The sequence below is a fragment of the Leguminivora glycinivorella genome, chromosome Z (genome assembly GCF_023078275.1).
Source record: "Leguminivora glycinivorella isolate SPB_JAAS2020 chromosome Z, LegGlyc_1.1, whole genome shotgun sequence".
Taxonomy (NCBI): Eukaryota; Metazoa; Arthropoda; class Insecta; order Lepidoptera; family Tortricidae; genus Leguminivora; species Leguminivora glycinivorella.
This window is the reverse complement of record NC_062998.1, coordinates 36,367,790-36,390,776: the sequence shown is the minus strand read 5'-3', so window position 1 is coordinate 36,390,776 and position 22,987 is coordinate 36,367,790. Positions and strand designations below refer to the sequence as shown.

Here is a 22,987-nt window from a genome sequence, read left to right as displayed (position 1 = left end):
CTCGCGATTCTGAGTGGAAACCACATAAAAAATTCCAAATCTAAAAAAAAGTGGGGTGGACAACTTTGATAAAAATGGCCCAACTACATATTATTCGGACATTATATTACGCTACCGTAAATCTCGATTGATTCTGTTGCTGTGAAAGCATTGAGAAGTTACTGACAGCAGCAATAGTAAGTAAGCGGAGACTAAATAGTACCTTATAAATAACCTATTTCATTATTATGTTATTTTATATAAATACGTCATTTGGTCTACTTCGTCAACTGACTGCACCTTAATTTATGTTGGAGGATGATTTTGTAAGTTCGAAGCAAATCATTCTTTCGGACCGCATTTATCGTGGCCTTCCCGTTGACATTTAGCCATGACGGCCCAGCCACGACATTGGTCTAAGCGCGACAGCGGTGAGCGGCAGCCATACGTGCGAATGAAAAGACCCATCGCTGTATCTCGCTCCAATGTATGGCCGCCGCTCACCGCTGCCGCGCTTAGACCAATGTCGTGGCTGAGCCTTGAAGAGCGCGACGCGACAGTTACCTACTACCATATTAATTTAGCTATACCGCGATACAGCCGTGTAGCTAAATGAATATGGTTAATTAAAAACGGGTAGTTTAACCGTATGTAGGAGGTAGGGCATAGCGAATGATATTCCGCTTTGTGTGGCAGCACAGCGGATATCTCGCTCGAATCTAGAGCAGAGCCCAACTTAGGAAATACCTCCGTCTTACAGAAGACCGCAGCCAAACAGCACAAGACCCTACTCATAGTATTGTGTTCCTGCCGGTGAGTAAGGCTGCCAGAGTTCAACGAGGGTGCGGTGTGCTGGCGATGGAAGGACCTACGGAACTAAATTTCTTCCGTCTATTGTCCTTTCAGTCCTAGCATGTGCTTGCCCTGCTTTTGGAATGATAGAATACGAAAATATATAAAGCTTAAATTAAATATGGCCAGCACTTATACCCATCATGTATATATATTATTCCGTAATTATCAAGCATACACAAGTAGGAACATAAATACATAATACTATTACTAACTATAAAGTAAAATAAAACCGGCCAAGAGCGTGTCGGGCCACGCTCAGTGTAGGGTTCCGTAGTTTTCCGTATTTTTCTCAAAAACTACTGAACCTATCAAGTTCAAAACAATTTTCCTAGAAAGTCTTTATAAAGTTCTACTTTTACGATTTTTTTCATATTTTTTTAACATATGGTTCAAAAGTTAGAGGGGGGGACGCACTTTTTTTTTCTTTAGGAGCGATTATTTCCGAAAATATTAATATTATCAAAAAACGATCTTAGTAAACCCTTATTCATTTTTAAATACCTATCCAACAATATATCACACGTGGGGGTTCGAATAAAAAAAAATTCAGCCCCCACTTTACATGTAGGGGGGGGGGTACCCTAATTAAACATTTTTTTCCATTTTTTATTTTTGCACTGTGTTGGCGTGATTGATATACATATTGGTACCAAATTTCAGCTTTCTAGTGCTAACGGTTACAGAGATTATCCGCGGACGGACGGACGGACAGACAGACAGACATGGCGAAACTATAAGGGTTCCTAGTTGATTACGGAACCCTAAAAAAGTACCTATATGTATATAAGTAATTCATCCACTTTCCTATAAGTTTTTCTACTATTCAATTTGTTCGAATGTATCAGTACAACGATTTTCTTGTAAATGGCTTCACAAGCTACCTATCAGCCTACTTAATAATTACGTGTGCCTACTTATTGTTGTCAACACTTTAATGCCCAGTTGCACAAACATACTGTTTAGACATATGTTTGATATGTAGTTATATATTCAATACAGCGTAGACACATAGGTGTAACTATGTATATTCAATCCGAAACGATAATTACAGTGCATACTTGTCTAGATATTATATGTATACTTACTAGCTAATTTTTTAATTAAGTAGGTACACGTGTATTTTTGTTTATCAATGTTATCGCCTATTTTTTCCGGTTATAATATTAGTTTTAGGTCCTCAACTCCCGTTACTGCCATTAAGGTAGATTATTAACTTATTTTCAGTACACAAGTGTGTTTTCTCCGCACTAGTTCACAAAGTAATACGTTTCTTGTCAGGTCGAAACTTCAAGGGTCATATGTACTGAAAAATGTACGATACACGTGCGAACTGGGAATTCGTAACAAGTGTTGAAATTAAACGCTCTCTGCGATCTGTTTTAATTTATCGTTACTCGTTTCGAATGTTCTTTTTTCCGCACTTGCATCGTATTGTACTATTTCAGTGCTTGTATTAAGTACTTACATATCTTTCGTTTGACCCGTGGAACATGGCGGATCGTTCTCCGATATATTTTTTTTATTTTTGCATTCTGCTGTTTAATGTATAATTTGATAGGATATTATGCAGTGAATAGCCTGCGCAAAGAGTGCATTTAGTGAAGAATTCTTTTGGAGATACGAATAACCAATTCTACGGACATCACTCGGCAGTTCGTGGTCCCGGCCGCCATCATGCTGTGTAAGGTCCGACCGAGATCTCGGTCTCGGCATTCTCGGCCGAAAATCGGGCCGAGATCTCGGTCTCGGTTCTCGGCCAAAATGGGCCGAGATTCTCGGCAAAACCGAGACTGCGATTTTGAATTTATTGCGCACTCGCGTCCGGTTTTTAGCTTTCAGTTTGCTACATCGCCCGTTTGGTATCCCGATTTTAGTGATTTTGGTAGGGTCTTTATCGATATTTTAAGCCAAAAACAAACAAATACCTAGGTATAAATCATAAAAGAGTGTAAAATATTTCCGACAACGACAACGACGACGCGAAAAATCAAAGCAGCAGGTTAGAATAATACCTGCCATACATGATAGAAATGGCGAATTACGGAATATCGGACGAAATTTTGAGCTTTGTGGATGCAGTTTTGAGTTTTTTTAGTAAGTATGGGTTTTTCATAGTCATGTTTTTGATATACATACATAAAATTTTGGAAATAATCTCTATCAAAAAAAATTCGTGTCCCTAAACTTTGAATCATGTGCCTTTTTAGGCAAAAATACGTCAAAATCAAAGTAAAGCTTAGTAAAGACTTTCAAGGAAAACCTGGAAAACTACCCGTAGAAAACACGATTCGACAACCTGTTTTATGATTTCTTGCAAAAAATCACAAAAAATCAGGGTATTAATCGCTCGTGTAAAACCTCTGAATTTGCATGCCTCTATAGGCTATGGCGACTGCTTACCACCGGGCGAGCCGTATAGTTGTTTTTGTCACTGACGTAGTCTATTTTGCTACGGTAGATAGGTAAGGAGCGCGGGTAGTAGGTTTGGGTAGTTACGGAACCAAACACTAAGCAGGAGTCCTGCTTGTTGGGTCCTGCTGCAGGACCCAACATACTCTTGGTTTCCTGGTTAATAGGTGAATTTCGATTATGAAAACATGTTTTTGTAAAAAGGGCATATTTTTTTACTGTTTTACAAATTCTCGGTCTCGGCCGAGAATCAAATTGAGTCTCGGTCTCGTTCTCGGCCGAGACAAAAATATCGTTCTCGGTCGGACCTTAATGCTTTAAGTACTGCTGCTCCAGCTATCCTCCAGTGCATCGCGAAGGCCTCGTTCGCAAAAAAACTACTTATACATTGGCAAAGTTCCCTGGTAGCAGAAAGCCATTATTATACGAAAAAAAAGTACTTACATACCTAATATATATTACACAACACAACCTATTAGCGCGCTGTAAAGCCTGACTAGAAAAGAAATACGCGCCATGTTGCGGAATTTCATTACAACTATTTTCTTCATACTATACTGAACTGTCAACCCATAGATCAGAAAAACAGCGCCCTCCTGACAATAGTCATATTATGTTTCTGGTCAGGCTTTACGTATAATGATTGTAAAAAATCTTACTGGTCCTAGACTAGGTCCAAGAACTAATATAACTTCAACAATAATCATATTACTGACATATTCAAATATCAATAATTGGATTATAGAGAAACATTCGTGGGATTTCAATATTATGTTAATGCATTGCCAACTCGTTATGTTAGACTGTGTAACATAGGCACGTTAACCATTTTCATTCAAGTTTCGATCCGATTCCCCAGAATAACGATCGTCAGGTTTTTTATAAATGAATAGTGTACTTAATTACCTACATTTCATAAGCATTATCCAGTTTAATTAGGGTGATTTTCCTACAATACAGGTGATTTTAATACGAGTATGTTATATTTCGGCAAATTTCTTTGTATTAATCCATGTTGTATGGGTTAAAAACCGACGAAACACTACGAGAAAATCGATGCAGTGTCATCGCCTTGCCACGCTTTGCTTTGCGCGTTTTGGTAGATCATATAAGTCATAAAACTTATAAAAATAAGCTTAAATCGTTTGACGATCAATAACCCTGTCGTGCATTTGGCTACGCACACTGTGCATCTTTCAGCGATCTGACCGATTGAGAATTTACAAGTATAGGTATATACATACCCACTGTACTAGTGAATTAGTGATATAACAAGAAAATTGTAACCTGATGCTGTAGCTCAACCCGCAATGCGCGAATAACGGAGTTGCAGCTTTCTGTAACCGATATGTATGCGATACCCCTAGGTACACATGTTAATGTGAATATTAGATAGGTATTATACGTACGCTACAATATGCATAAGAATATAGGCATATCAAGTAGAAACGCGTGTAATCATTCAGAGCAATTCTCTTAGTTACCTCTGATTGTTGGCAGTTGTTTTATTAAGGGCTGTAAATAAAGGGCTGTTTCTAAATTTTTATAATAGATACGAGTAATCATTGATCAGGATGAGGTGGTCGGGAAGACTATCTGCCCTAAAAGTGTATTTTTTTTATTTGTATGGGAGACATATTTTCTGACAAAAACCCAATAGAACAGTATTACACTATTACAGTATTGTAAAGTACTTTACACACAGAGCGACGACCATACTTACCGTCGTGGGCGTCGTGCGAACACATTTCTATAAATGAATAAATTAAGTTTATAGAACAGAGTCTAAGTCACGGACAACCTACCATTGTACATTTTTCGTAATTTTATTTAAAAAAAAACTTGGAAATGCTCCTTTTTATCGTGTGCACTCATAGGTATATGTATACATACATAGCTTGCGTTAGTTAGAGAATCGATATACAAAGAAAATCGACCAATATGGGAATGGGACTCGCAAAGAATGTCTATTATAATATGTAGCATTTAGTCTTTACATACCTACTCAAATATGTATATTCTAGCAATACATAGTTGAAACACACGGTACAAAATGTTTAATTCAGTTAATACATTAAAGTTTTTTGTGGGACTGTTGCTATGGTTTTAACTTGTAAATATTAGAGCCCAGTGTTATCTAAGATTCTCATAGTTCTAAAGAGCTCCACGGGACTATATAATGAGATCTGATAGCGCGTTATGTGTGTGAATTTTTATTGAATGTGTAATATTCGCGAGTTACATTACAACAGACAGAAGGGTTAGTCAGTACGTAGGCAGAGCAGTGCAACCGAGGTACAGGCATACAGAGTCAGTGTGCCAGTAGGTCGCGTTATATAACGCGCCGCTTACCGGCGCTTTGCGTAAGACCATTGCGAGCAACCAACCCCAGACGATGACTGTGTTCAATGGCGTATTTTATGTAAGCGGTTAGTTGACGTGTGTGCAAGCGCGCCGGCGGATAGCGGCTCCCACTGATAGAGTTAAGTTTCTAGCCGTATTCTTGTAGAACGGGGTCAAGTGCAACGCTTCGCGCGCTCAGGTTTCGAATTACTTACAATATCAGATAGGCCGTAGATCAGGGGACATAATGAAACATTTACCACTTAATAATCTTTTATTATTATACACACTAATCAAATAAGCCAAAACGACAGTTTCACCGACGGCCACATTGTCACTTATTGCTTGGATTGTTTCAGTTTTTGATTTCATCATTTTATATTGTTTTGTTTAAATATTGAATTTACTTGGACTATGAAATGTAATATTTTAGTAGATGAGATACAATTGAATAAACTTCAATAAATCAAATAAGCCTAATAACGTACGTAATTAGCAAACGATGATAGCCAGTCGAATTGAGTATAATATTCTCAGAGATGATTATAATAGCCGTGTATTTTACGTTAATAATTATAATAAAATTAATAAAAAATGTACGCCATTCGATTAATGCCCGATTTAAAAAAAAATACCTATGTACAGTCTGACCAAAAAGAGTGGAAATTAAAAAGTGGCAACATTGTAGTGTCATCCCTTTCAAAGCATAATGTGTGAGAAAACGAGACACCACGATGTTGCCTCTTTAATTTCTACACTTTTCGGTCAGACTGTATGAATGTTACTATTTGTCTTATCTGTATGTCGGTTAATTTCACACGTTAGCCGCTGAACTGTTTAAAATTATATTTGGTAAGGAAATAAATAGTTGAGAAAATACACGATAGTTTTCAGTTAACTATAGGAAATATTATTGCCATGCACAGAGGCCGCAGGCGGCAGGTAGCTGATTTAAAATACCTATACATGGGTCTACATTAAGCCCAACGGAATTGTAGATAAATAAGTACATGTGTTGTTTGCTGTCTTCTAATAGATTAACGTAGAAACATAGCATACCATCGCATTAATCAATCAACAGTTTAATTGTGTCAATATAATACGAGTAGGTGCCGTTAATGTATTATTCAACAGAGATAATAGAGGTGCAGTTAGCTAAGGTCACTCCAGAAAATCAATAGTGCGGAGTGGAAATGCGGCCGGGCTACTCGAGCAAAATAAGCAGCTGTAGCCAGCTATCGGTGAATAAATCGCACATAGCCAGGAGCAACAAGTCCGGGCACACGTGGCTACCAAATCTAATATAACTACTCGCGCGAAAAAAGGAATATATTTATCTTTAGGCGTATTCAGAGTAGGTTTCTAGTTGAAATAAAAATTAGAACAAAATGTATTATTTTCAGGTCACACAAAATGATATCCGACCAGACCTGCAAAGCGGACCACAAACTGTCGATTGTCGTACAAGAGACAGACTTAGTATTAGGCGATCCTTGCGTCGAGTAGCTCGCACCGAACCGATATACAGGAGAGCGAACGACGTAAGGCAGCAACCCTACACGATCAGCGCCACTCACCGGCACAGCGATCCGACCACTACGGCCACGCCGGACCAGGACCAGACTTTACATTTAGGAATAACCAATGACGATATACAAGCTGCAGGAATTCTTATGTTATTTTCCAAGAGCCACGAGGTCCAAGGCGAAGTGAGCTCGCAACAAGAAGAGCCGGTAAATCCTACAACGCAAAGCACAACGTTATCCAATAACAGTGCATCGTCGCCTAACAACTGCACAGCTCCGACAAATTGGCTCCAAACACTACGAAGGCAGGCGCGGCAGAGACTGTTGCGGGTTCTTCGTAATTTAACGATACCGCCGTTTGAATTGCCGCGCGAGGGTCGAGGTTGGAAGAGCGACGTGAACGTGCACTTGATGATGTCGTGCATGATGGTGACGCGCGTGGTGCCGAGCGCGCCCGTGCCGCTGGTGCTGCAGCAGGCCATGCACGTGGCGGGCCAGCTGGTGAACCTGGCGCACCTCAAGAAGATGCCCAAGGAGCAGGACATCTGCTGCGCGGACTGCGGCGCGCTGCCCGCGCTGCCTGTCACCCCACACTGCGGACACACCCGATGTATACAGTGAGCATATTTTACTGTATTTTTATACATTTCACTCCAGCGTTCATTGTTGTGTGACTGGCAAAAGCATATCAATAGGGGATACTATTTTGTTGGCCTATTTTTATTTTACTCTATTGATATTGTTGATTTACCTCAAGGAAATTGATGCCATATATAAAGAATATTCCATCCTTACTATTCATGTGTATTCAAATAGAAGCGTACATTTTCGCTAGCAGTCGCGATCGTATCGCGCGGCGCTGCAATTTAAATATTGAATATAATCACTGTGTTTTATGAGACACTTTGAGTATTGAAGGTTCAATACAAATGTCGCGCCAGTTCTTATAATAGGAATACCTATTACCTAAACATCGTCACCCCGACAACAGCCGTCTCATAATCGTAAAATGAATGAGGAACGATTGGGAATGTAACCATTACTGTATATGTTGTTATTAAAAGTCGTCAACACCTGTTTGATGTGGAGTTATTCGTAGATGCATCAAAAGCAATTCGTCGTGTGCGTGCGGCGAGGCGGCGCCGGCCGAGCTGCATGTCGACACCTGCGTCCAGCACCTGATTGGCAAAATACTGTCCAACAAACAACCGTCCAGGTAAGTTACACATAATAACATTTGACTGTTATTGTACTGCGGACAGTGAAGTGCCGTTCCCAAACACATTCCATCCGAAGGGTGATTGCCATTCGAAAGGAATATTACGTTACCTTCATAAGGAAAATACGCGAGCTAGATACATCACTATGAAAATGTGTTATTCTAAACTTGCATTAGCAAAACTACCTAAGACTACGTTTCTGATAGAAATGTGCGACGTTGCGTGGCAAGGGATGTGTTCATCAAGAACCAATATAAAATTATCGCTGAGCGATGAGAGCCAAATGAGTTATTCTGTTGATTCTTAACAAACATCGCTCGCTACGTTTTGTCGTACATATACGGAAACGCTGGCTGAAGGAAGATTTGTATAATTTAACTTTATTTGTCTACGACAAATGACAATGATGATAACCTAACCACAAAATTAAAATTTTGAAAAAACCCCCGACTGCAACATAGTAGACCGATTTTCATGAAACATGGCTAAGAACACTCCCAGACAGACAGACAGACAGACACGTCAAAATTATAACACCCCTTCGTTTTTGCGTCGGGGGTTAAAAAGAAGGGATCGTAATTTGTATTTTCAAGTCGTTAGGAACATTGCATACAACGGGGAAGATTTTGTATTTATTAACCCCCGACGCAAAAACGACGGGGTGTTATAATAAGTTTGACGTGTCTGTCTATCTGTCTGTTTGTCTGTCTGTCTGTGTGTCTGTCTGTGGCATCGTAGCTCCCGAACGGATGAACCGATTTCGATTTAGTTTTTTTTATTTGAAAGCTGTGTTAGTCGGGAGTGTCCTTAGCCATATTTCATGAAAATCGTTCCACTAGGTCGCGGTAGGGGGTTTTTCAAAATTTTAATTTTGTGGTTAGGTTATGTCATTTAAATCTACTTGCACAGTTTTTTTTTTTTTAATCTTAAATATTCACTAAATAATACGTTTCTGTATACTAGCGCGCACAGACTTCTGTAACGGACATGACAATGACGAAACTATAACATGTCTAATAGACCATGTAAACCTGACCTGATGCGTCGTAAAACAATCACTGTACCTGGCACGGTAACGAGTCATCAAACTCGATTTATATGTTAAATGTAGGTAGTTGCCAATTCTATTACTTTTATGTTATTTATTCTGCCTCAGGGAGTAAAATAACATGTTTATTTTATACGGCGGGTGTAGTTATTCATTTCTGAACGAAACATTGGATTCTATAATTGAATAACGAGCTAGAGAGAAACTCTCACTATTCTCAAATCCTGATCGTGGAGGTGATTAATGAGGGATTTAGGAACTAACTATTTATGTGACGGCCCTCCACATGACGTCATCTGAACTAATTATAACTAGCTTCAAAGCTTCACTATTTCAATAGCACTTGTAAATATGGAAATTAAATTAAGACGTCGATTGGTGAGTCAGGCGCATCGTACTATTAGGGACCATCCCCACTCAGGCGACGCATGTCCGCCGACGCGGAACGGACGTCAGCACCACGCCGCCTGAATGTAATTTAAAAAACGTCTCCTCAGTACATTTTGTATAGGAAGGACGCGCAAGGGACGTCGCTTGGCGCGCGCCGCGCCGCCTGGGGGCGCGTCTTACGTCTTTCCTATACAAAATGTACTGAGGAGACGTTTTTTAAATTACATTCAGGAGGCGTGACGGTGACGTCCGTTCCGCGTCGGCGGACATGCGTCTCTTGAGTGTGGACTGTGGACGGTCCCTTAGAAATTATGCTATGGGACGAAATGTTTAAATTATCTGGACCAGACTAGTCCGATAAAAAACCCAATCATGTTTTATTAGATGAAAATTAATAACGCGGTTCGTAAATAATTTACTTATCATGTAACGATTATATGTATAGAAGCTGTAAAAGTTATACAATGTCGCGCACTCGACTATTATATTCAGTACATGTTTACGTTCACGTTATTGATCGTGGCGTGCAAGATTAGTTATTTTTAAGGTTTTTAAGTAAAGCTATTGAAGCATGGTATGGTATATTATACTCATCGCATAATTTTAAAAAATGATATGAGATGAGGATGAAAATAGGGTAATTTTTTTTTCATATATTTCCTATTTTAAGTAAGTTAATAGATACTTTAGTAGATCATCTTGAAATACCATAAAGTATATTTTCGTGTTAAATGCCGTAACTTCAGGCGAAAAGTATATCACAAAAGTTATCGATAATAGCGTCCGCTTAAACGAACCCTTGTAGGGCACGTTGTTAAAGCTACTTGTTTTTGTTCGTAGGGTTGCCTTGAGAACATCGGAGCGACCACCTGTTAGAGGGCAGCCACTGCATGATTTCGTCTGCGCGATTCTCGGCAGGGTTATACAAGGTCAGTGTCTAGTCCCTGCGTCACGCTACTGGATACTTTTCCATTTTTACTTTGGTTATACGTTTCCAATTGTAAAAGCTTAGCATGCTATAGATCGTGTGATTCTCTGTGACGCGCGGATTTGTCAAATCATATCCAATATATTACGAATGGTTGTGGTTGCATCCTTTCTGTCGATCAATTGCCGCTTTGTAATGAAAACCGCATGCGAGTTCTTGTACCGTGTAAAGCACTTAGAAAGATAATACATATTACGACTTACGAGTCAAGTCAATGCACGCGCCATCGTGGATGACACGATCTATAAGTGTCAATACATAATAAGTATGTCAGCTATAACTTAGTTAATATCTTATTTTGCAGAGTGCTTTGTGTCATATTCTTAAATTACTTATTTAATTACCTAACTTTCGTTTCCCTAATTATTTACCTGTCTTAATAATGATTTCAGTGTAGTCTGTGGTTACCTTACACATTACGTTTTCTACACTTCTACACACACAAATGCAGAAGATGAATCTTCATCGTATAAACAGGCTGCGATTTAACTTTAACATTTGGTACCTACCTATAGCTTAAATATTATCCAGGCCGATCGTTCTCAAAAATTGTGACGTACCTTCCAAATTTCATGAACATTTGTTATAGATTACTCAATATATAATCTAACAATCAGAAGTGCACCCTAATGCACCCTAAGGCTAACTTGGCTCGCTCGATTACCAAGTAAAAACTGTTTTTGTGGCTATATTCGGACTAAAGTGAATATATTTATGCTTGAAGATTGCGTCGTGTTTTAAAGTCAATGCCCACCTGACATTGAGCGGTGACTCTTAATAATCTAGACTGAGTCTGTTCTACGTCACCCTTAAAAAATATATCTACACCTTCAGCTGTACCAATGTCATCTACTATAGATTGCCGAGTGAAAAATAATGAAAAAGGTAAATAATATTCATTGTAATGAATGTCGCGTATTCCTCTGGTATAATAGCGGACCGACAAAGCTATTATGTAAATCGTCCATTTGTTACATAGCCGTTATATAATGACATTGTGAGCGAAGCGATCGAGAGCGCCTGCCCGCGCCGCCGCCGCCGGGTCGCAGGTTACGTTAGGCTGAACTACGGCCGTACGCCTTCAGATGAATCATCTCCCCTCTGTTGCTGACAGCCTCGCGTCAAACCCTTTCTTCCCAAATATAAATGGATACACCTTGAGACATAATACAATATTGGACGCCATATTTAGCTGGTCCGTGAAATGTTGAATGAATAATATAATTCATACGAATCGCAATAAATAGAGATACTTACTTATATATATATAAAAATATGTATATGAAATATTATACCAGTTGTTTGCTTCCCTAGGTAGTTATATGATGTTTATGACTAAAGATCGTTATCAGCGTGCTGTATTGGTGGCAGAGTATGGTTGGCAAAAAAACAAATACACAAGTATTTAAAACATTATATACTTAACAAATTATGTAATATACACATATTTATAATTATTTATCTAAATTACATTGAATAAATAACTAATATTTGTTCAACAGATTTGGCTTCGTGCATTACTTTTGACTTGAACTGGGTACTTGAATAACAATTCTAGATAGTCTTATCTAGAGTGCATTTGATTATTTGGATTAAAATAATATGTCTACACTTCGCGTAATGTATTTTTATGACATAATTAATGTCATTTACGTACCTATATTGTTTTAAAAATATATAGTTCATCGGAAAAGGCTTTGTACCGTAGAGGTGTAATCCTAAGAAGGTATGTATTTATTTTGTAGTTAAGAACAAAGTGAATATTTAAATGTAAGTATTTGTTTTTTTTGCCAACCGTACCGTTTGCCACGAAAAGTGCACCTTGATAACGATCTCTATTTATGACCTACATATGTATTATAGAAGTATGTACTGTACTACTCAAAAAAAAATAGAAAAAAGTTGAGCAACTTTTTTTTTTAAATTCTACCAAAAGTAAGGTTGATAATTCCACTAAGGTATAGGTTAGGTTACAGGTATATGTCGAATAATTTTCCTGCCTCAAAATATCAAATTAGTTAGATACATCGTTAGTTAAACCATGTTTAATTAATAGGTATCTTAAGTAGAAGTAACGTATTTTCAAAGTTGCCTCCTCTATCAGTAGTGCGTTGGTAATTTAAATAAAATCAATCAAGTTGCGTAGTAAAACAGTTTTAAATGTGGAATCTGCGTGCAACTGCGCAGTAACAGGCGAGTGAGCTGCGTCGGGATTGGCCACCCCGCGCTCCCGCGGGCCCGGCCAGGCCGGTGCTCACTCAGTAAACTCAGTTCCAGTTTATGGGCCACCAAGACCGGTTGAGAGCTCTTGGTCCCTTTAACTGGCTCATAAACCCGATTGTCATGCATCACTTACATAAGAGGTGATGTGCACGCCGACCATCATAACTCAATAGCTTCATATCATCCCTTAATCTTTCCTGATAAGTACCTATGTAGTTTTAATATTTAAATTCAGAATGATTGGCATTGGTCGTGATTTTTTAGATGCATTTTGATTATGTCGATGACGAACTTGAATGATAACTACGTACAGAAGGCTGACGTCCAAGTAATTAGAGACAGGCGACTTACTGTTCTATTTTTCATCGCGTGCTCGTCCAACCTTATCGGCTTTTAGTATGACTTAGACAGGAACATGAAAAACAAAGTGGAACTAGCCAAAAATATATTTAGACGCCTTTAAGACATTGACAATAAGGTCGTGTATACCTAATTACCTACACATAAGTACCTATATCTATTTGGAAGTAAACATATTTGTGAACTTGACTGTAATGATATCGATTTTCATAGGAGTTAAAAACACAGCTAATATTTTTTCTCCAGTAAGTACGACGAGCTCAAGTTTATCGAGTTTTTTTGTTGTTTGTTACCGATATAATCATGATTCCCATTCCCCAGAATTATTAGTAAGTAATACTCGTAAAATATTTTCACAAAGTATTTATTACTGATTGGTGCAATAGTGGCCATCATATTATATTGTAGCGGTCAAGATTCTTTAAAAATATTAGAACACGAAGATTGTACCGTAGTACTACGAGGTTGTTATCGATAGGAAGGAAAGTATTCGTGGCGTTCCAAGTCTAAAGGGTCCTTTTGCTTTCTGTGTAATACATACATACATAAACTGACCCCTGTGTTCCCAAAAGGGGTATGCAGAGCACTTGAAACTGCTCAAGTTGTAGTGCCACTTACCAATTAACGGGTTGAAGGAAACCCAAATTGAAATTGAAAAAAAAATCCCCCTTTCGCTTAAAGTGCTCCGCACATTCTCAATCAACCCCTAGTGCTAGGATAGGGTAGTAATAGGACACCTATACCAATTTTCTATTTAAGAAGATTACTTATTAGATACTACTCTACTCTCGTTATTACTCTTAGATTAATCGCCACTGAGGCGTTTCCGTTTACAGTAGTACATTTTTATATAGAGCGTTAAAAAGTATAAACTAAAGAATTCTTAAATAGAAAATTGGTATAGGTGTCCTATTCCTACCCTATCCTAGCACTAGGGGTTGATTGAGAATGTGCGGAGCACTTTAAGCGAAAGGGGGATTTTTTTTTCAATTTCAATTTGGGTTTCCTTCAACCCGTTAATTGGTAAGTGGCACTACAACTTGAGCAGTTTCAAGTGCTCTGCATACCCCTTTTGGGAACACAGGGGTCAGTTTATGTATGTATGTATTACACAGAAAGCAAAAGGACCCTTTAGACTTGGAACGCCACGAATACTTTCCTTCCTATCGATAACAACCTCGTAGTACTACGGTACAATCTTCGTGTTCTAATATTTTTAAAGAATCTTGACCGCTACAATATAATATGATGGCCACTATTGCACCAATCAGTAATAAATACTTTGAATAATTCTGGGGAATGGGAATCACGATTATATCGGTAACGGTATTTAAGAAGATTACTTATTAGATACTACTCTACTCTCGTTATTACTCTTAGATTAATCGCCACTGAGGTGTTTCCGTTTACAGTAGTACATTTTTATATAGAGCGTTAAAAAGTATAAACTAAAGACGTAACCGAGATAACGATGTAAACATTACTTGTTCATATGCACGTTTACAACATTACTAATATGTACATATTTGTACGGTGGTTCAAAAGATATCGCAGAGCGTCTCATGACGCTACTTAAATATGAACTTTGCTTTTAGCTACAGCTTAGTCCTTATCTGCCGCCGTGGCATCGTTTCTTCGTTTTACATTTAACTATTCTGTAAATCATTGATCAACAATTTTAACCATCGTTCGGACTTCGATGCCCTGAGATCTGATGAATGTTTTCGTCCAATCAGACCGTTTTTTAATAACAGGTTTTTATTTTATTATTAGAATGAATGTTTTCCAATAATCAAATCTATTGACATATTCGTTATTTTTTTTGGCTGATTAGGTACTTATACATTGATCTACCTTTAGGCACATGGAATAGAACATAATTACATATGTGTTGTGTATAACTATAGGTAATCCAAGATAAGTTTGCGAAGATATTCACAGCCTCGCCAGTGCAGATGTTATTTTAAACGTCAAACTTTGATTAAATTATGACGTTTACTTAAGACGCTGACAACACCCAATGGCCTTGACGCTAGCGTACACTGTCTATTCGTATGGGAGTAAGTGAGAGCGCGATAACACTAAAAGAGGGCGGCTAGGTACGAAAAGTACGGAAAAATAATGAAATAAAATATTAGAAAGATGCATTATTTGTGCAAAATGTTTCGTTAGGTAGTGTTTTAGTATGTAGAGTTGTAGTTATTGTAATATTAATTAAAGACAACTAAGTGAATAATTGAACGACATAGAAACGTTTGATGACGAACTCGAGACCAATCTTTGCAATTTTTTTCTATCGAGCCGATTTTATTAAATCGCGTATCGAGTTCGGCTATGTTCGTTGAAATATAATGAATAATAACATATAATTTACTTGCCTTACTAAAACTAATAGTTTGTCTTAAAAAACTGCACAAGTAACATCAATTTTGCGCAATTGGGTGTTGTCAGCCCCTTAATCCTTGCAGAGGTGGGTCTAGTAAAATCTTTCCAGACTTATCGTGGCCTGACTCTAGACGAACTGTACTTGTACCTACTTCTTTTTTCGTCAAACGCAAAAATACAATTTTGATAAGACGGGCAAACATAAGGTTGTGTAACAGAGTTTGTGTCTCAATCGATTTTGCATTACTACCCTAGTACCTACTGATAGTATATTTACCTACATGTACCAATAGGTATGTTTGGTCATGGCAAAACATGGTAATATTCGTAGTTATGTAATTCGAATGAACTGAAACTCCGATATGATCCTCAAGCCTTCACATGAAAAGTAGGTATGACACATATAATTTAGTATATTTGTATCACACATGCTAATCAAACAAACCTATTCTAATCCACTCAAAATAAACAGATAACTAAACACTAATAACAATAAAAACTTAGAACTATCAAAATAAACTATTCCCTGTCGTTCCCGGTGCAAAAGTGCCCATGACGCTCGCAGCGTTTCCGCGTTGAATTACAATGGACAGCTTTTGCACCAGGAACGACTCGGAGCGGCTTTCTCCTTCTCGTCATTTAGTATTATTTGTTATGTAATTAGTAATAAGTGAATTATTATTTTGTTAGAGATTTATTTATCGTATGGCATATTAGAAGTCACTAGATTAAATATAAAAATAATTAGGCAAAAGTAAGAAGAGTAGTAGAGAAGAGAGTGGCACGTACTACTCATGTTTAAAAATGCTAACCGATCATAATTATTACAAATTTTGTTGCACAATTGTTTGAGCTCGGTTTACCAAACTAAATGTGCGGGAAGATATTTAAGTAATTAAATGTCGATTTCGTTCATTGTTACTGTGATAAACAAGCGTGTCATTTATTAGGACTGAAAACCGTCGCAAGTCTAAAACTCGACACGGCTGGCATTTATTGGGACTGTTACGTTATTTTCCAAGTCCCAATGTTTGTCGAGCCGTTTTTTCAGGATATCACGATTAAAGTAGCCAAAACGAATCGTTTACAGTTTCATATTATCAGCATATTTTTCTGTAAGTCACATTAACTTTACTGAAAAAAACAAATTACATGCACATAGACAGTTTTTTGTATATCTTTTACGGTTTTATTGATATGTTTTCTCGTTAAATGTAGTGAAATCTGTATAATTTCTTTGGGTAGTGCTTGACATGTCATTTTTCACAAAACATTTTCCTGGATCTGTTCTTCGTGATGCTTCCAGATACAGAGGTGGATTTAAACGACGAAGAAGTGGAGCCGGCAAAGTATTGCAGAACCTGTGGAATACAATTTTTATTTTGGGGAATCACTATTTTAGTTCATTACATAATTTATTTTGCTCAAAATGCGGAGCCGACTTATTCTATTTTATTACATAAATGTAGCACGTAAAAAGTAAATGTTATCAACAGAATACGTTTTTTTTAATTAAATTATTTAATTTTGTAGTAAATTTTAACCCAAAACACTTGTTTTTTACTGTTTTTCCTGAATCATACTTAGATGTCATCTATTAGGACTGCCAGCAAAAGCACCTGTCAGTTATTCGGACAAGCGTATTGACTTACGTTTTATTTAATTTTGAGATTTTTTTTATGTTATCACTGTATGAAACTAATTGCATTTAATAAAGTTAAAGGTCACATCTCCCAAAAAAGATGGATATGTTTTGTATAGATGGGTAAATTATCGTAATATCACGAAACACATAAATATTTTCCCTTAACCTGCCGAGCAGTGGTACATCCACCTTACATTATTTATACGGAAAGTGAACCGTAACAGTTCACCTTGAGTTGTTCAAATAGTTACAAACAAAATTAAATTTTAGAGTTCAATATTCTGAAATATTGTGGAAACTAATTAACTCAAGTTTTATTGTGTAAGACTTCGATGTATAGAATTTTGGGCGACGCATGAAATGACATAATACTTATTACCCTAGTTCAGCTTGTACCGACATACCGCTTTGCGCTTGTACCTTGAACTATGCGTTATATAACGAAACGCAACAACTCCTTAGCAAATTATGTAACGTAGTTTTATGCGAGCCGGGCAAATGTCATAGACGAATCGGGCCTACTGAACCCATCATATCTATCATATTTGTATGTTAGATTCGATTCTCCAGCTGACGCATAATTATGACGGGGTACGAGACCGGGGGTGACTCAGACTTGACGACACTAATATCATTACAATGGACTGCTTTCTAATCAAGGACAAATTGTCTCTTTCAGTGATTGAATGATTCTAATGTCGACGTAACTACCTCTTTCTGCCGTCTTTTCTGTCCCCTTTCGCGTAACATAACGTCTTGTTTCGATGTCCCGTAATATACCCTGCCGAGATTTACTCATGACTGCGCTGCGAATTTCATTTTAATTTGATTAATTTGCGCATATTCTCACCAATATTGTTTTTAATCAACAGAGAATTGTCAAGCATTGGCACGCCGTCGTACAGTTGCACAACGCTTGTCGCGTGGCCTTCGCGTCTCACTTACCATCTCTCCTGATAGCTTCACCGCGCCCGACGTGCCGGCGCGCTTGCCAATGACCCCTCAGGTGAACTTCACACCTTTCTGTCACTTCCATTTCGGCCCAACTGCGCTTGGAACACCGTCGTTAAGACTATCGAGCGTATGTCCAAATGCTCAGCCTGTGAACTTTTATTTTAACAATCGGCTGTTGAAAATCTCCTACAGTACATACCTACGCTCGCGACTCTTTACGATAGTTAGTCGTAATTCATTATGCTACTTACAATTTATGTTAGGATAAGCCAGTGTGTATGTATTTTAGTATGTACGCTCGCGGTTCGACCTCTTGAATGCTAGTATGTAAACGACACCGCTTTCGCATTACTCGTATTCAGTATGACAATGCAGCACGCAGCGCGCCACGACGCCCACGCGTGAATAATATACATAACTGTAATGTGTTATTACATTGATAACTAAAAGTTACGACAGCTTGCACCCTTTTAGCCTAACACTAATGTATTTGTGTTGTATTGTGTTTGTTTAAAGTGCCCGGTGGTTTTATGCGTTAAACGCAGCTTTAAGCGCGATGCGTTTGCACACACCATTTTACATCGGTCAATTGAATTATTTCTTCTTCAGCCTGTTGATCGAATACGTTAAGGCTGCGTTTTTCTTATAAAACAACCGGGCGGTTAATTTTTTGACTCCTGTTTGCTTGGCGATAAATAACTATTTTAATTTTGTATTTGCACTTACAATTTAGCAATAGTATACGAGTCTGATAAATATTTACCTATCGGAATAATAAAATACAATAACGAACGGAAGAAGGCATCCGGGCAATGAAACTTAATCCTTATTGTTATGTAACTTACCTACGTTCTTTATGCGAATTGTTCAAATTAAACAGAAATGCGAATTAAGTAGGTTTAATTTTCTGCACATTATGGTTTTTGATTAGTTGCACCTTATTTGCTTTCTTTGCCAGTATAATCAATGATAATATAATATAATAGCAACTAACATGCAAAATCAAATTATGCTTGACCTTTAAAGTAATTTTCAACAAAGTGTGTTGCATTTCAAGATATAATATTTCACGTGCCCGTTACATATTGTACTAGATATATATATATGGCACGCAACTCATGTTGCAGAGTTCGCCCAGCGAATGTCAACAAGCAGTTATCAAAGAAATCTGCCACATAAGTCGCGTGCAATATGTTTACTATTATTACTAAGTAGGATAAAGCGTTGACACGGGTCCACTCACATTAATTACTTCAATTTTTTCGAATGCAATGCATAACTTGTGTAACAGGAGTGTATATTATATAAAATTCAACAAACATTGCTTAACCCTTATCAAGGCACAAGCGATTTAACGGCCACGCGCTGCACTCCAAACGTCATGCACTGTTATTCAGAGATCAACCACAATTGAAAGGACTGATCGACACCAATCTGCAGTCAACTACGAATATTCTCGTGCGATACATTTATTTACAGTGAACATAAGGATCTCCTAGTGTAAATTTCGTTCAAAAACGTACGTTTTGTTTTCGTTTGATTTCTTTTTGTAATGCGGTGTTTTTAAAACCGGCCAAGAGCGTGTCGGGCCACGCTCAGTGTAGGGTTCCGTAGTTTTCCGTATTTTTCTCAAAAACTACTGAACCTATCAAGTTCAAAACAATTTTCCTAGAAAGTTTTTATAAAGTTCTACTTTTGTAATTTTTTTCATATTTTTTAAACATATGGTTCAAAAGTTAGAGGGGGGGGACGCACTTTTTTTTCCTTTAGGAGCGATTATTTCCGAAAATATTAATATTATCAAAAAACGATCTTAGTAAATCCTTATTCATTTTTAAATACCTATCCAACAATATATCACACGTTGGGGTTGGAACGAAAAAAAATATCAGCCCCCACTTTACATGTAGGGGGGGTACCCTAATAAAACATATTTTTCCATTTTTTATTTTTGCACTTTGTTGGCGTGATTGATATACATATTGGTACCAAATTTCAGCTTTCTAGTGCTAACGGTTACTGAGATTATCCGCGGACGGACGGACGGACGGACGGACGGACGGACGGACGGACAGACAGACATGGCGAAACTATAAGGGTTCTAGTTGACTACGGAACCCTAAAAAATGTCCCGCTTTGAGCTTTGGTCATAATCCCATACTACCGAAACATTTTGGTTACGATTTAAGAATGAAATTTATACAAATGTTACTCTATAACGGGAACGTCACGAATAAAACGTAATTTTTGGTTCTAATAAGTAACTGTTTAGGGGCGCTGTTCACTTTCTCCATAGAACAAACTCATTTTCGGTATGGGGTAACATTCAAAACATTAGTAAGTGTTAAAAAATGCCTTAGACTATTTTATGACTTTTATGACATGTTAAGTTATGATAGTAATAGTAAGTTTATGGTAATATAGCACGGGTGGAGCTAAAGGCTAACGGCTCAGCCACGACAATGGTCTAAGCGCGACAGCGGTGAGCGGCGTCCATACATTAGAGCGAGACACAGCGATGGGACTTTTCATTCGCACGTATGGCTGCCGCTCACCGCTGTCGCGCTTAGACCAATATCGTGGCTGGGCCGTAAAGTGGGGCATGTTTGTGTGCAGGCGCGCGTGCTGCACGCTTGCGAGCTGATCCGGCGGCAGCGGTACCTCGAGGCGGCGGCGCACCTCGTGCGCGCGGCCACCTATGAGGACTTTGACGTCGCCAGGAAACTGCTCGTGCAGGTAACTTACATTATAAAAAACCTTCAAGAGTATGGCTTGACAACATTTTTAGATGACATGTGTAAAAACTCAACGTTTTAATGGTATTCAATAATAATAGTATTTTTTCTACTTGTCGATTGTAATCTGTCAATTAGAACACCACAGACTAAACTATAAGTGCTAACTTTTCAGTGTTGGATACTCTATGGCAGTGCCGACTCAATTATAATAAGCTCATTATAGTTGACTTTAGTTAACTGTAATAATTTCAAAAATAGAACTTCATACAATTTCTATACTAATTTGCGATACCTGGCAAATTTTCCTGCATCTGAAACACATTTTTTTTTTATCTGTCGCGTTATCGGTCAATCAGAGACGGTTATTACAAACAATTGGTTGCTAGGTAATTCGATGTTGATACAACGGTGAACGACTCTATTAACATTAATTTTAACTTGCATGAATTATGATATTTCCGTCCATTGATGATGAAGATGATGACTCGTAAAACACTGAAAAGCTTTGTATTATATCACGATTGTATAAAATACTATTATACAATCGTGATATAATACAAAAGCTTTTCAGTCGAGTACCATGTTTGGTCCATGAAAGACCTGATGAAGGGCGACCTTCCTCTGACCTTGAAACGGAAACTCGTTGATATGTGCATCCTGCCTGTCATAACCTACGGTGCTCAAACGTGGTCACTCACCGAGGCGCAAAAGACCAAATTGAAGGTTTGCCAAAGAGCTATGGAGCGCAGCATCCTAGGAGTAAAACGGATTGACCGAATCCGCAACACCACGCTGCGCTCAAAAACACGCAATACAGATGTTGGGGTTCAGACCGCCAAACTGAAATGGGACTGGGCAGGCCATGTCTGCCGTATGCACCCACAGAGGTGGGCTAAAATAGCCACCGTATGGGTGCCGCAAGACGGGCGGGGATCTGGCAGGCCCAGGCGGAGATGGCGGGACGACCTGGACGTGTATCTCACCCAAGTAACATTTTAGTGCTATAATTTTGGTTTTCGACGCCAAAAGCTACTATAGATGTCGTATAAAGGTTTTCGGCGTAACCGCCTGTCGTATAAAAGCCTCCAGTAACACCTTTTAGCTCTATAAGCTTATACCGCTAAAAGGTGTTATTAGGAAGTGATGTAAACGTTTATATCACCATTTTATAGAGCCGCTATAGGCCTGGTCTATAATAGGTTCAAATATGACTACTATAGATCTATATTATTGTATAATAGTGTTAGGAATCACTGCTATGCAATCAATTTGCGCTATTAAGGTTCCCGACAAGCCGCTATATTTGTTGCGTTATACAGCTAAAAGGTGTTATTAGGAAGTGATATAAACGTTTATATCACCATTTTATAGAGCCGCTATAGGCCTGGTCTATAACAGGATCAAATATGACTACTATAGAACAATATTATTATATAATGGTGTTAGAAATCACTGTTATGCAATCAATTTGCGCTATTAAGGTTCCCGACAAGCCGCTATAGTTGTTGCGTTATACAGCTAAAAGGTGTTATTAGGAAGTGATGTAAACGTTTATATCACCATTTTATAGAGCCGCTATAGGCCTGGTGTATAACAGGATCAAATATGACTACTATAGAACAATATTATTATATAATGGTGTTAGAAATCACTGTTATGCAATCAATTTGCGCTATTAAGGTTCTCGACAAGCCGCTATAGTTGTTGTGTTATACAGCTAAAAGGTGTTATTAGGAAGTGATGTAAACGTTTATATCACCATTTTATAGAGCCGCTATAGGCCTGGTCTATAACAGGATCAAATAACCTACTAAAGAACAATATTATTGTATAATAGTGTTAGGAATCACTGTTATGCTATCAATTTGCGCTATTAAGGTTCCCAACAAGCCGCTTATAGTATTTTTAGTAGTCGTATTTTAAC

At 38.0% G+C, this 22,987-nt stretch overlaps 1 protein-coding gene and 1 long non-coding RNA gene across 2 annotated transcripts in view; both read left to right on the top strand.

Moving 5' to 3' along the window:
• The window catches only part of LOC125241171, a 38,914-nt gene that overhangs the window by 2,902 nt on the left and 13,025 nt on the right, over positions 1-22,987 (top strand). Inside the window, exons 2-6 of the mRNA XM_048149519.1 lie at positions 6,990-7,729; positions 8,212-8,328; positions 10,611-10,699; positions 18,244-18,377; positions 20,942-21,061. Coding sequence (XP_048005476.1) covers positions 6,990-7,729; positions 8,212-8,328; positions 10,611-10,699; positions 18,244-18,377; positions 20,942-21,061 — 1,200 coding nt within the window. The remainder of the gene's footprint in view (positions 1-6,989; positions 7,730-8,211; positions 8,329-10,610; positions 10,700-18,243; positions 18,378-20,941; positions 21,062-22,987) is intronic.
• Positions 2,387-3,616, top strand: LOC125241172. The gene is made up of 3 exons (XR_007178717.1): positions 2,387-2,513; positions 3,314-3,316; positions 3,566-3,616. It is a non-coding gene; the product is annotated as an uncharacterized LOC125241172 (long non-coding RNA).